Source organism: Hordeum vulgare, chromosome 1H (genome assembly GCF_904849725.1).
Source record: "Hordeum vulgare subsp. vulgare chromosome 1H, MorexV3_pseudomolecules_assembly, whole genome shotgun sequence".
Classification (NCBI taxonomy): Eukaryota; Viridiplantae; Streptophyta; class Magnoliopsida; order Poales; family Poaceae; genus Hordeum; species Hordeum vulgare.
Genome location: NC_058518.1, coordinates 7,408,909 through 7,422,005, shown reverse-complemented (window position 1 = coordinate 7,422,005; position 13,097 = coordinate 7,408,909). Strand labels below are relative to the sequence as shown.

At 45.7% G+C, this 13,097-nt stretch overlaps 1 protein-coding gene and 1 long non-coding RNA gene across 5 annotated transcripts; one reads left to right on the top strand and one right to left on the bottom strand.

Annotated features, from left to right (window-relative positions):
• Positions 1 to 766: 766 nt before the first annotated feature.
• On the bottom strand, positions 767 to 4,375 carry LOC123404118 (beta-galactosidase 1-like). The gene is made up of 11 exons (XM_045098045.1): positions 4,211 to 4,375; positions 3,840 to 4,115; positions 3,661 to 3,753; positions 3,380 to 3,532; positions 3,177 to 3,265; positions 2,907 to 3,012; positions 2,697 to 2,784; positions 2,446 to 2,567; positions 1,986 to 2,344; positions 1,806 to 1,894; positions 767 to 1,710 (listed from the first exon to the last, which is right to left on the bottom strand). The coding sequence occupies exons 1-11, from the start codon at positions 4,373 to 4,375 to the stop codon at positions 767 to 769; spliced, it is 2,484 nt and encodes an 827-aa protein (XP_044953980.1).
• Positions 4,376 to 7,219: 2,844 nt separating this feature from the next.
• Positions 7,220 to 12,191, top strand: LOC123434400. Of its 4 annotated transcripts, none has more exons than XR_006625893.1 (4): positions 7,220 to 8,711; positions 8,804 to 8,914; positions 10,982 to 11,092; positions 11,607 to 12,191. It is a non-coding gene; the product is annotated as an uncharacterized LOC123434400 (long non-coding RNA). The 4 variants fall into 4 exon arrangements; XR_006625842.1 differs by having other exon boundaries at positions 8,801 to 8,914; XR_006625737.1 differs by having other exon boundaries at positions 7,220 to 8,914.
• The last annotated feature ends 906 nt before the right edge of the window (positions 12,192 to 13,097 follow it).

Below are 13,097 nucleotides of genomic sequence, written 5' to 3'. Positions count from 1 at the left end.
GGTAGCTAACACTTAGAGCACTAACAATCGCATGTGAAGACCACATTTGATCATCAATTTAAAATGTTTTCCCCGAAATGTCATATAACTTATTTAAAGAACTTTACCACATAAGTGATACGTTATTTACATAATGTTTGTGATGGTTATAGTAGAACACTTGCTCGCACACTTGAGAGGGCCACTGTGCGAGTTAATCAGAAAATATATGTAATAGAATGAAATAATACTTTTTTGTTAAGCAATGGAAAATCGTATTATTTAGATTTACAAGAAGTTTAAACAAACCTTTTTATTATCAACAGAATGAGACATGAGAAAGAACATTAAAAATAAATAAGTGTATTTGTTTGTGCCAAATGAATGGAACATTATGTAGAAAAAGTTAATTTTTTTAAACTATACGTGGATGCTGTTAAATATTTAATTTAATTAAAGGTGCAAAATTTATTTTCCCACGTTGTTACTTGTGATTCAAATAAGCAAACCCATATGTATATAAGAAATAGAAATTACCAACGCATATGTATTGTCTGCCTGTTTCTTCAACCGAAAATCTTCACCCTATAGCAAACTGATCGAGGAGGCGAAAAATTCTTGGTTTAACCTCGATGATCTCCATCGAAAATCACATGAAGCGAACCATGTAATTGTTCTGGGCTAATTACTTAGCCCCCTAACACATATGCCTAGCTCCTGATTGACGTTAGCTAACACTAAGCCTAAACGACACTAACTATAATTTATTCCTTGGTTCATGTGGGGATCAGCAGGTTGCCTGCACGGTGAGCACGCCGGAGTCACACCCGGACCCGGCGCGGAAGTCCTCCGTGTGCCGCACCGTGCACGACTCCTTGCCGACGCACGCTGCCGTGAACGCCGCCAGCGCCGCCTTGGACTCGCAGCCGCCCTGGTACGCGCCGCACTTGCCGCGCGTGACGCCGAGGCTGGCCACGTCCACGCTGGAGATGGTCCTGCCATGGCTGCACGCCAGCGCCACCTCGTCGCCGACCTCGGCGGCCTCCGCGCACGCCGCCCCGACAGCGACGGTGTGGAAGCTCACCCTCGTCGGGTCGCCGCCGGCCTCCTCGAACAGCACCATCGTGTTGGGCTCGCCGGCCTTGAGGAACGACCGTGGCACATGGTAGAACCTCTGGGACGGCTCGTTGCAGCCAGTGAGGCACTTCTGCCCGTCGCCATCCGCCATGAATGTGCCGCGGTAGTCGCACCGCCGGCAGCCGTCCATGTCCGCGGCGACGTATGACGGCCAGTAGCGGCCCAGGTTGTTGCCGTTGACCCACACCACGCCCTTGCCGAGCCCCAGCAGGTCCGCCACCACGGGCTCCTCACCGGTGGGGGCCTCAAAGGTCGCCTTGTACCAGGTGAAGGGGCGGTGCACCGGGATGGTGCCGCCTCTCCATTGGCTGCGGTCCTTGGCCTTGTCGAGGTGGGTCTCCCTGTACTCGCCGGCGAGGCCGGCCTTGTAGGACCAGGAGCTGTTGGAGAGGTCGTAGGCGGTGGTGTTGGTGACGGTGTCGACGAGCTTCACCGGCCCTCCCACGATGCCGGCGGGCATCATCTCGAACAGAGCACCATAGTTCTTGAGCCCGATGGTGGCGCTGAGGAGGGAGATGTAGTTCTTGCCAGAGTGGAGCTTCACCGGTGTCTCCATTTGGAAGACGAATCCGCCATTAGGAGCGTAGTGCCTCCCTGCATGCCAATTAATCAAATCAATTAACATTAGCTTGATCAAGTTCATTAATCCATCAGTGTGCAAACCACTCAGAGTATATTGGGACGCTCACCAACAAGCTTGCCATTGACGAAAGCGTAGAGCTCATGGCCAGTCGTGTTCACGTGCAACTTGTAGTTCGATTCCCCCTTGTGCTCCAAGCTGCACATTTTGATCATCACCAGAGATTAATTTATATTTCAATCTTATGCAACAGTGTAGTTCTGTATTAAGCATCAAGATGTTTGATTACCTTGTCCTGTACCATAGGTAGTCGCTCTGGTCGCCCGACGTCGCGATCTGCTCGAGCAGCTCGTTCTTCCTGAAGTTACCCTTCTCGTCCGTCATGAAAGGATGGAGGTTCTCGGGCATCCACGACCAAGCAAGGCCATCCGTCACGGTTTCCACCCCCGGCCTCTTCACCATCACCGACGTCTGTGTCTTGATCTTGGCGCTGTTGTACGCGACGGTCTTGCAGTCCGGCAGGATGCTCACGGACCATGCGGGCACGACATGGGTTGCGCCGTCGTCGAGGGTCACATTGACCTCCTTGTCGTCGAACTTGTTGCTGATGAAGCAGGCAGAGGAGTTGTCCAGCGTGTACTTGGTAACCTAGTGTAGATATTGATGAACCAAATGGATCAATTTTGTTGTGAACACCATTAAAAACAGTGCTAGGATTTTTGTATTGTATGTGAATGCATGTTAGTTACCATGACGTTGGTGTTGCCCATGGTGGTGTCCTTGTAGTCCCCATGGAGTAGGATCTTCTCCATGGACTTGAGGACATTGTGGAGGTCCTTGAGGTGCCCGTATTTTGGCTGCCTGATGTTACCTGAAAACAAAAACATAAAAGGATAATGAATATGATTTGCATATTGACACTAATTATTAATTTACAAGATGCAAATAAGCTTGGGACGAATATATGAATTGAAGGAACAACAAGAGATGGTTCACGTACCGTACTCATCGAGAGGGGCATCGTAGTCATAGCTGGTTGTGATGTATGGGCCACCCGACGTGCGGCCAAAGTTGGTGCCACCATGGTACTGATCACATATAAATTGACGATCAACATGTCAAATGATGTAAAATTCAGTTCATGCCAGCCTGCTAGAGGATGGAAATTAATGTAGAAGAGAAAAGTATAGATTAGTTATAAATCAATCACCATGTAGTAGTTCTGGAGCGATCCTCGCGTCTGGAAGAACATGGCAACAGAGAAGGCGATGTCTTCGGCGGACCGGTGGAAATCAGGCTTGTCCCAGGCTTTGAACCTAATTATATATCGTGGATAAAATGTAAGAGCAATCTGAACTTCATTCAACATATAGTAGAACGTGCTAACCAATTTCGCGCATATGCATGTAGGTTCCATAAGAAAAAAAGAAGGAAAATTAATATATAAAGGTTGATCCAGGTATATATATATGTAGGGTACCAGCCAGTCCAGTTCTCAGTCCAGATCTTGGGGATGTCGGTCCTCTTGGGGAACCAGTCGTGGCAGTAGAAGCCGTTGCAGGTGTTGATCTAGTAATTAAGAAGACTTAGCATTGAGTTTTTTTTGTTTTACACTTGGGAAGAAAGAAGAATAATAATTGGTAGAGACAAAAATAGGAAAGATGAAAATGTGCATGCGCTGACCACGTTGGGTGGGACGTCTTGGTCCTGCTGGCACATGATCCACGGCACGCCTACGTTCTGCTTGTTGGCCATGGCGGCGCACCAGTGGATGTACTCAGACGCCGACTCGTCGTTGTTGAGCTTGTCCATGACGTTCCCGTACTCGTTCTCGATCTATATATGTAAATTGTTCACATATATATATGTTATATTCACTGATCCACTCTTTTGTCGACGACAAGTAGCTAGGAATGCAAGCTAGATAAGTTTCACATAATTAATATTAGTTAGTTACTACGTACCTGAGAGAGGATGATGGGGCCTCCCTGTCCGGCGAACATCTTGGCCTCCTTGAGCTTGTCGACGATGAGGGTCGTGAAGGTCTCCATCTCTTGCTGCAAGCATCAATAACTTGGTCGTATTTTGACCTCCAAGGAAAACCATTATATTGTTGGGAAGGATCTGCTAGCAGTGTGGGTACCTCGAAGGGGTTGTTGTGCATGCGGAACTGCATGCCGGAGATGTCGCGCAGCCATGCCGGCAGGCCGCCGTAGTTCCACTCGCCGCAGATGTAGGGGCCGATGCGGAGGATGGCGTACATGCCGGCGTCCTGGACCTCCTTGAAGAAGCGCACGATGTCGTAGCTGCCCTCGAAGTTGTACTGCCGGCGGCGAGGCTCGTGGCCGTTCCAGAAGACGTACGTCTCGATGGCGTCCAGCCCGCCCTCCTTGGCCTTCCTGATCAGATCCGGCCACATCTGCAGGCAAGCAACGATCGAGACTTACAATTCATTCATGGAAACTAAGACGAGACGATGGTGTATTCATCTGCTGCTCCGTGTGCAATGCATACCTCTGGCGTGCTCCTGGGGTAGTGGATGGAGCCGGAGATGAGGAGGCGGCGCTCGCCATCGATGACCATCGACCGGCCGTCGTACCCGACCTCAGTGCCGCTGGCGACGGCCGCGGCCGCCGCGAGGAGGAGGAGCGCAAGTGGTTGCCACGACACGCGCTCCATGGCGAGAAGCTGCTAGCTAGGGAGAAGAAAGGATGCACGCACGCACCGCCGGCCGTGTGTATTTATTGGGGAAAGAAAGATATATTGGCGTGGATTAGTAGGATAAGCAAAGAGCCACGCACGCACTCATGCGTGCAGCTAACAAACTGCGTTAGAGCCATGGATTAGTAGGATAAGCACGCGTGTGTATATGGAAGTGCATATTCACATGGACTCTTGTTTTAAATCAGATGGTCTATTCGTTTTATCTATTCTTTGATTAGGAAGGGAGAGAGTCGCGATGAGAGAGCACATGCATCTGTGAAAGTATGATTTGATCGAACTGTCTCTTTCATTGATGATCCATGAGGATTAAATACACAGGGAATTAACCGTCGCCACGAACGGATGCGTCCGCTCGTGGGGGTCGTGAAAAAACCATCGCGTCGGTTGGCTAGCAACCCGCACGAAGCGGTTCTGTACAAGGGAGGATTATTCCCTAATTATTATAATTAGTTTAAAATAAATCCTAACACCCCCTAATCCTCGCTTGTCCTTGAGACCCATCATCTTTGAAATGTTCTCCTCCAAAACCCTGTGGAAAAAATTGAGAAGAAAACATACAATATGCCATGAAAAACTCCTTCTAAAACCCAGTGGGAAAATAAAGAGAAAATGACATATATCGTCCATGCTTGCATTGATATTGCCTCATTAAAAACCTTTCGTGAGAAACCATGTGGAAAAACTCCCTGTGGTAGAAATTCTGTAAGAAAGGTACAAGTACACGGAAGCTTCCTGTGGTAGGCCATTCAACCTAAAGCATTGTTTGAAATTGCATCAACATAGCCAAAAGTGAAAGTTGATTGAGAAATAATCCCAACCGAAGAGCTTCTTGCAAGCCTATGATCACTCCTAGCTTGCGTGCCCTACAAATACATCCACAAATGTGTTGATTAATTCATAATTCCTTTAATTTTGTATTGATAAGTTTCGAAAAAAATCAATTTCGTGAATTAGACTACGTACTCTGCCCATCGAAAGGCGTTGTCCAAGGCTTGGAGAGAGCCTCCAACGTATGGAGTCGGAGGGTTATCTCCAGTGGCAATCCACCATCCCACCGGGATCCTTACTGCATTGAGCCCGTTTACCGCCATGAAGCATGGAATCAACAAAGTTGAACTAAGCACATGCTCTATAAAACCCAGATTGAGGGAGTACTACCTATGTTACTCCCACTATGGGTAGTATCAAGGAGAGGTACTTCCTCCTTCTTGGTGTATAGGTCATCTTAGGTTGTGCATCGCGGCCAAGACGAAGAGAAAAAAAAGAAAAAAAAATGTTAATTTTTCTAATTAATACCATTGCATGCAATGAATTGATCGCTGCTGTTGTGGACACTGTGCCTTTTATAGGGACAAAATAATAGCAACAAAAGGAGAGGTAGACATGAAGAAAAAACTTATACCAACAAAGTTGATGGTCAAATTTATAGGGACTAGTCGGGTGTCCACCATCAGACGAGGGAGGAACACGGGACGAGGTAGACATGAAGAAAAAACTTATACCAACAAAGTTGAACGTCTTCTTAGTTTCGTAGTCCCTTCGTTTGGAATGGATGTATCTAGGTTTATTTTAGTTGTAGATACATTTATTTTTATTACTTTTACGACAAGTAATTCCAGACGAAGGGAGTATATTTGTATTGAACATGTTTATTAGGTTTTACATTTAGATTTATATATAATAGGTGAAGGAAGTTTAGGCTAGAATCGTTAAACGGGATATACAGAGAGCAATGAGCATGATCCACGTGACGTGAAGTGTATGTCGTTGGATTCGAAAAAATGAATGGACCAAATGGAAGGAGGGGATCGATCCATGAGAGCTCAACGCTGACCAATCAGAAGCATTCGTCGATGACGAAAACCTTCTATGGCTCGCGCGCTCTTGTTGGTCCGCGCCAGAAGGAAAATTCGTTTCGAACCGGCGCGTACAGGCCCGCCAAGACCACATGAAATTTTTCATGGTTTTGAACTATTGCAGCGGGCAGGCCCATCGGTGCCAATTAAAAATGATTTTTAAGATAACCAAACACCAACCAGTAGAGACGATAGGCCCTCCTTCCCGATTCCCAACCAACCCCGCCCCCAACCCCAACCCCAACCCCATCTCATCCCCATCCCCATCCCATCCCCATCCCCATCCAGCCGCCAATGACCACCTCCCTCTCCGACAACCGGCGAGCTCCCCACTCCCAGACTCGTCGGCGACCTTCCGGCCTCCGCCTTCTACGCCACCCTTCTCTCCCTACACCCCAGATCGAATCCAGCAGCTCAGGACGAAACCCTAGCTCGATGCCATGGCCACACCAGCAGCAGTCCCTCCCTCCCTAGCCCGCGGCCATGGCGACCTAGCAGGCAAGAGGAACCTGAACCCTATCACCGGCCATGGCGAGCGTGGAAGGCACCATGGGAGAGGAGGCATGTGCTGCTGCTCAAGACCCTAAACCAGAAAGGAAGTAATAAGCTGCTCCGACCCATCTCATCCTCTCAGATTTCCTCAGATTTGGTACAAGAAAATGATCCAGCTCATTAGAGTAGTATTTTTCTGCGACGTTGCCTATTTTGTTGTTGAACTGGCCCTATTATTCTGTCAAATGAGTCTTTTTGTTTTTCCTTCTTTGAAATGAAGCATATTGCTTTCGAGTGCTAGACATCACGGAGCTGTTCTATTCTTTTGAATGACTTGTAAGAAGGAGCCAACCATTTGCCAGCTCTATTATAGTTGTTCAAAACGAAAAAAAAACAGGTTCTTGCCTACCTGAAAGATCTTTACAAAAAAATGATTTGTTATTCGCATGATCTCATCTGGTTTGGCGCCTCCCTACAATCTCACTAGAGTACGACTACTATTTTTCTCTGAAGTTGCCTATTTTGTGTATAGTGCTAGACATTATGAGCTGCTCTATTCTATTTTGTGTACATCTAGTTTGCCTCTATCAGTATTCTTTTTAAGAAGGCCGCGCATGTCTCTCCAAAATCTTCAACTTTCGGTCTCGTAATATTTCTGTAGGCTCTTCCTCACCTCACCTTTTCTCTCTCCCTGATCGAGCACCTTCGCCATGGGAGAGGAAGGTTGTTTCATCCGCCTGCTGTACTGCTGCTCTAGGGGACATGCACCTGCTTGTTGTGCTGCTGCTCTGTACGCCATGGACATCCCTCCTCTGGTTCTCCTCGCTCGTCAAGGTAGTAAGCTGCTCTAACCCATCTTCCCCTCTCAAATTCGGTACAAGAAAATGATTTTTGTAACTGGACATCAAAAGCAGAACCGGTGTGTGTTGTTGGTCAAGCAAGAAGAAAGAAAAAAGGCATCCGTTGCCTGCAAAACAAATCTGTGTGTGTGCTGCTCTCCTCCTCCTCTGTTTTTGCTTGTGTCAATTTGCTCCAACAGCTTGCGCGCGTGTGTGCATCCATTGGGAGAGAGAGAGGCTCTTGCCAACACCTCTACAATCTCACCGGAGTTCTATTTTTCTGTGATGTTGCCTATTTTGTTGTTGAAATTGACCGTATCCCTGTGTCAAATGGATATTTTTTCCTCCATTGAAATGAAGCATATTGCTTTTGAGTGCTCACATTGACATTACTGTGGAATAAAATGTTCATTATATGCTCTTCTGTTGAATAACGTGTAAAACAGGTCCAGCCATTTGCCAAGTCTATTATATTTGTTCTAAAAGAAAAGAAAAAAAAAACAGGTTCTTGCCTATCTATAGTATATGTGTTTTCAAAAAAGCTGTATCTTTTTCTTCGAGAGAGATGCACTTCTGTATCAACATTCTTTTTAAAAAGTGACACATGTCTATCCAAAATTTTGAACTTCATGGCCTCGTATAATTTCTTGAGTTGGTGAAAGTAATTGCCGGATACTGAGAGTAACCACAACAGATAAATATGTCATCAAACCACCATGTTCTACCCCATTTTGGAGGAACAAGATTAAAGTCATACCAGCAGAATTAACTACATGAAAGGTCCATCCTTTTCAGGAAAAACCCACCGTGCAGCCCTACGAGCAAGTTCATGAGCAGAAGGATTGAGCTCAATCAATAAATTTGAATACTGGCTAGGCACACATCCACACGGAAACCAGTACTAGATCGAACAGTATTGACCATGGGTTCAGGTTGACAATGGTCATAAACCTCTCATCACTTTGGTATGTTGATTGACCTCTTTTTTGCACTGCATGTGCAGGTGCTAAACATTGGTACGTGTTGGTGGGGCTCGACAAGCTCACCCAGGGAGGGCACCCCCAAGCTGAACTCCATGGAGCCCCGCTCCAGCGTCTAGGACAGGTCTTTGTTACTGGATCCATTACTAGGACATGATTTCTTCTTTTCCTTCTCCATTTGAGATCAACATTCGTTATGTCCTTCTTGTGCAGCAGCAGCAGGATTCCATCGGTACACGAGATGACAAGGGGTTCATCGAGGTGTGTGGTGGTAGGCTCTTTCGTTGGACCCGCTGCCTGTTCGGCATCGGCTCCATAACAGTCATGGTTAGCTCCTCTCCTTCCCCTGCTCCCCTCTGGTTGCGCTCGGGTAGAACAAATACCTGCTTCATTTATATGATAGATGATAATATATGGAACATGTACGTATGGCTTCTTCAGTCTGAATTCGTGTATTTGACTCCTGCTTATATGTAAGAGCATCTATAGCAGACCTCGTATAAAGCCGATCCGCAAAAGTCGTTTGCAGTTCGCGGAAAAACCCTTTTGTGGACCGGCGTGTGCGGCAAAATATCCTTTTATGAGGGTCCATTTTACGGGGTCTGCTGGGCCGCCGCCCACGCTGGCCTGCGAAATCTATTATTTCCATTGCATTTTCAGGCATGAAAACACATTTAGTTGCTTCTTTATTTTCTTCAAAGGCATTGGATACATCATAATTCACCAAATTATTGCTAAAACAGCAAGACCAAAAAAAACAAGAACCACAATTAGACATTTTAGAAGATATCCAACTTCCATAACTGCTCCCACTAGTTGGATCAACATCTTCTCCATGCATTCATTGTTGATCCAGGGGTTCTTCATCTTGCATTCTTCATTCTTCGGCTTTGATTCTAAACAATTAGACGTTGATTCACCTCTAATATCTATTCTAATTGCACATGCAGCTGCATCGTTAGGTTCAATTATACTAAGGAGTGCACGAACATCTATTAAGTTTCTTTCTATCAATAGATCGATGTATTTTTCTTTCCAATACCAAAATTAGCATCTACCTTCCTACACAGATGAACACCTCAATAAGCTACCATAATTTAACCAAATAAGTTGACAAAGCAGAAGAGGAAGAAGGGCATACCCCGTCGTTTCTGCATTTGAAGAATACCCATCCGAGGTGCTGCCGTGTGTTGGATGTGAGCCGCAACACTGTTTCTAGGCAGTCATCGCACTCTATGAGTGGCATCGGCAAGCCGAGCCCAAGCGATGGCCGGAAGAGTCCTTGCCGGCAAACCGACGCCAGCAACTAGAGGATGGAACCAGTACCTGCATGCGGCGCTCGCGCTTTGCCGAGGCTGTGCGGGGTGCTCCCGACCAATCCATGGCTTTGGTGCAGCCAACGGTGGCTGGAAAAGCCAATCTGGTGGTCGCGACAAAACAACCACCGATTTGTAGCTTTCCGGTAAGCCGAGGCACGAGGGCGTGGTGGAGGCCGATCTTGGGACTGCGGCGGCCCACCGTCATGATCCGGACGGCTGGTACGGCCGGAATCGAAGGCGGCACCCGGCGGCGGTAGGTGGGGGAAAAGCGCGGGTGAAATGTCCCACCAACTAACCGCTTAGATATATACAGGGCACCGACGGGGTGGGCGGAAGAACCTGCATTTTCGCGGGTTAGGGTGGGCATTTTGTCGCGCCCCGCAAAAAAAAATTACGGGCCGGACGCGGTAGTGGGGTCTGGTCTAGCAGCATTTTCCGCCTTGACCTGTATTTTGGCGGTTATTTTGCGGGTTCGGCCCTTTTAGGGGGTCTGCTAGAGATACTCTAATAGTACTATGGTGACCATAGGTTGCCATGAGCCCATGACATGGTCATCTATCAAGACCTAAAATATTTGAGAGGTCAACCTGGAAGACTGAATTTGTGCATGTAGCAGCACTCTCCAGTCTCGCGAGCATCAAGTTAATTTTGCAAGTACGATTCCTCGTGCAATTCTGGCTAGACTTGGATCACCTGAAACGAAAAATTACTTGAAGAAATAAATAACGGTCTGCATACATCCGAGTAATCAACTAGTTAATTGTTTGTCGGGTCAACATGTGAGAAATAATTCCAAGGCATGTGGAGGACTTTGTTTCCATTTTTCAGTTAGCCGCATGGTTGATCTGGTTCATTTGCAGTAGTACACATACAAGTTGTCAAAACTAGCGCCTTTCCTGCTCCACTGCCAGTGATAGCAGCAGTAGTCTCACTTTAGATTGTTGGACGTGTGACACTAGCTGTACCCATGCTTGTGACGTTCAATACTTTAAATTTCAGTATCGGCCATTTCCTATTTTCGGATTGTTATCATAATACTTTGACATGGAAATAATGTTTTTTTTTCAATTTACAGAACCAACTAGCCTGTCCTTCCATTTGTGGTATTGATGGCCATGGACCACGGTTCTAGTAGTCGGCAAAGCACGTATCTACTAACTGCTCCTATCCAGGATGCGTGCAAAAGGTGTCACATCATCGCGTTCCTATTCTCATCCCCCCGGCAAAACATCATTGTACACAATGTTGATGCAACAATTGCAACTTGCAAGCTCTATACTAGTTTCAATGGAACCTGGGACTAGCATAGGCCCTGGGACTAGCCGGGGTCCAAACATATATTTTATATTCAAATACAGTTGGAGTGAATCATCATGTCTGTGTTGCTGGGTTAGTGTAGAATATAGCCCATTCTTTCTAAATTAGAGACTTGGTGGCTGGAGTAGGCACTATGTAAACTGGGCATCCTATCATTATTCGGATTCAGGAAAAACAGTATAGCTCAACATGTGAATATATGTCCAGTTCTTTTTGGTTTTCATGTAAATGGTGATAATTTGGAATATATCAAACCATAGCCTGTCCTTACACGATTACACACTTCCCATGTCCATTAGCCTGCTCATGTTTGTTACTACTTCCTAATATATATACATGTTGGTCTTTGTCAGTGTCATGAATTAAATTGTTACATTGTCAAGGTTCCCCTGGAGGTTGGGGCACACCGTGGATGGCTTAAACCCGCCCTTCTTCAGTTACATTCTAGATTGTGGTGCTGATCTCAGTCAGGAAAAGGAAGAGAACATTATTGTTCTTCATCTGTCCGTGAAGAAAGGTACTAGCAACTGCTACTACAACCTAGTACAAGAACTTCCTTTTATCACACTTGCTGCTGCTTTTTACTAGAATTGTCACATATGAGTTGCCATTTGTTATTTTCGTTTTGTTTTGGGGGCCTGCTATATTATAAATACCAAGTTATACCTGAGTTTTTGTCAAAGTATTACTTGAAAGTACAAATGAATTTTGAATGAGTGGAAAACTTAGTAGTAGGCTCATTTTATTAGTTTTCTTCAGTACGATCATGCCTTGTTTTCGTATCATTTTGTTTATGTTGGCAGAATTATTGCACATAATTATAGTTCACATATGATGTTGCATTCGGAAATCGATTTGAACTCATTGAGATGCTCAAGGAGTCACAAACACTCGTCTTGCAATGCAAGCACTTGTGCTGATGACCATCCATCCTTGGTACATTTAATTACATGGCAATTTCTAGGATTCTGGGTTGCGTTGATGGTCTCTAATGCAAGCACTTGTGCTTCTCGTGGTGATTATGGTAAAATAATTAGTGGATTTAGCCCTCAATTTTAGTCCTATGAGTTTTTGTCTTTTGCCGGGTATTGTGTTGCATGCGCTGGAGTGTTTCCCTTGTCGACGTGCTGGGTAATGTGTGTGCTGGTTGCAGTTGGTCCTTGGTTGATCTCCATGCCAGTGGTTGGAATGTTTTGGCTGTGTGATATGTGTGATGGTTTACCAGGCTTTGTTATAAAGAAGCCCCTTATGGCATGTCCTCTAAAACACTATAACTCTGATTCGTCTACTAGTGATGACATGGTTGTTTGATTCCTAGGGTTGTTATCAAATTCTGGCATGTTCTGTCCTATGTACCCTAACAGTGCATTCCTGATATCAATCGTTCCTATGATCATGTACAGTTCATTTGGTCATTTTCACTGTTGCTTGATCATCTATTGTTGCTCGATTGTCTAAATCTTCTTGATTTGGAAAGCTAGACATGCTATTTCCTAACTGCTAGCTCCATAACAGAACATGTATTTCTTTTCACTCATTCATGACTCTCATTTTAATGGGTTTTGTCAATGAAACAATGCAAGATAGGAGTGGGATCACTGAATTGTTTTACATAGATTAGATGACCGGCCGATTGCTATTTTGTTGTGTGCATGTTTACTGGACACATACATTACACTTTTTTTAGCTTGCTCATTATAGACTGGACATTGGTCATGTGGAAGGACTAGCAGACGGACGGCTGCTTGCCCATCCTAGCAAACATGGTGAGCTTCCCCCCTCCTCCACATCTGCATAGCACGCACAGTTTGTATGTTTTGGTTTTCTCGCGTGATTTGAGAACAAAGGCGCAAGCATGGTTCAAAGTAGACTAC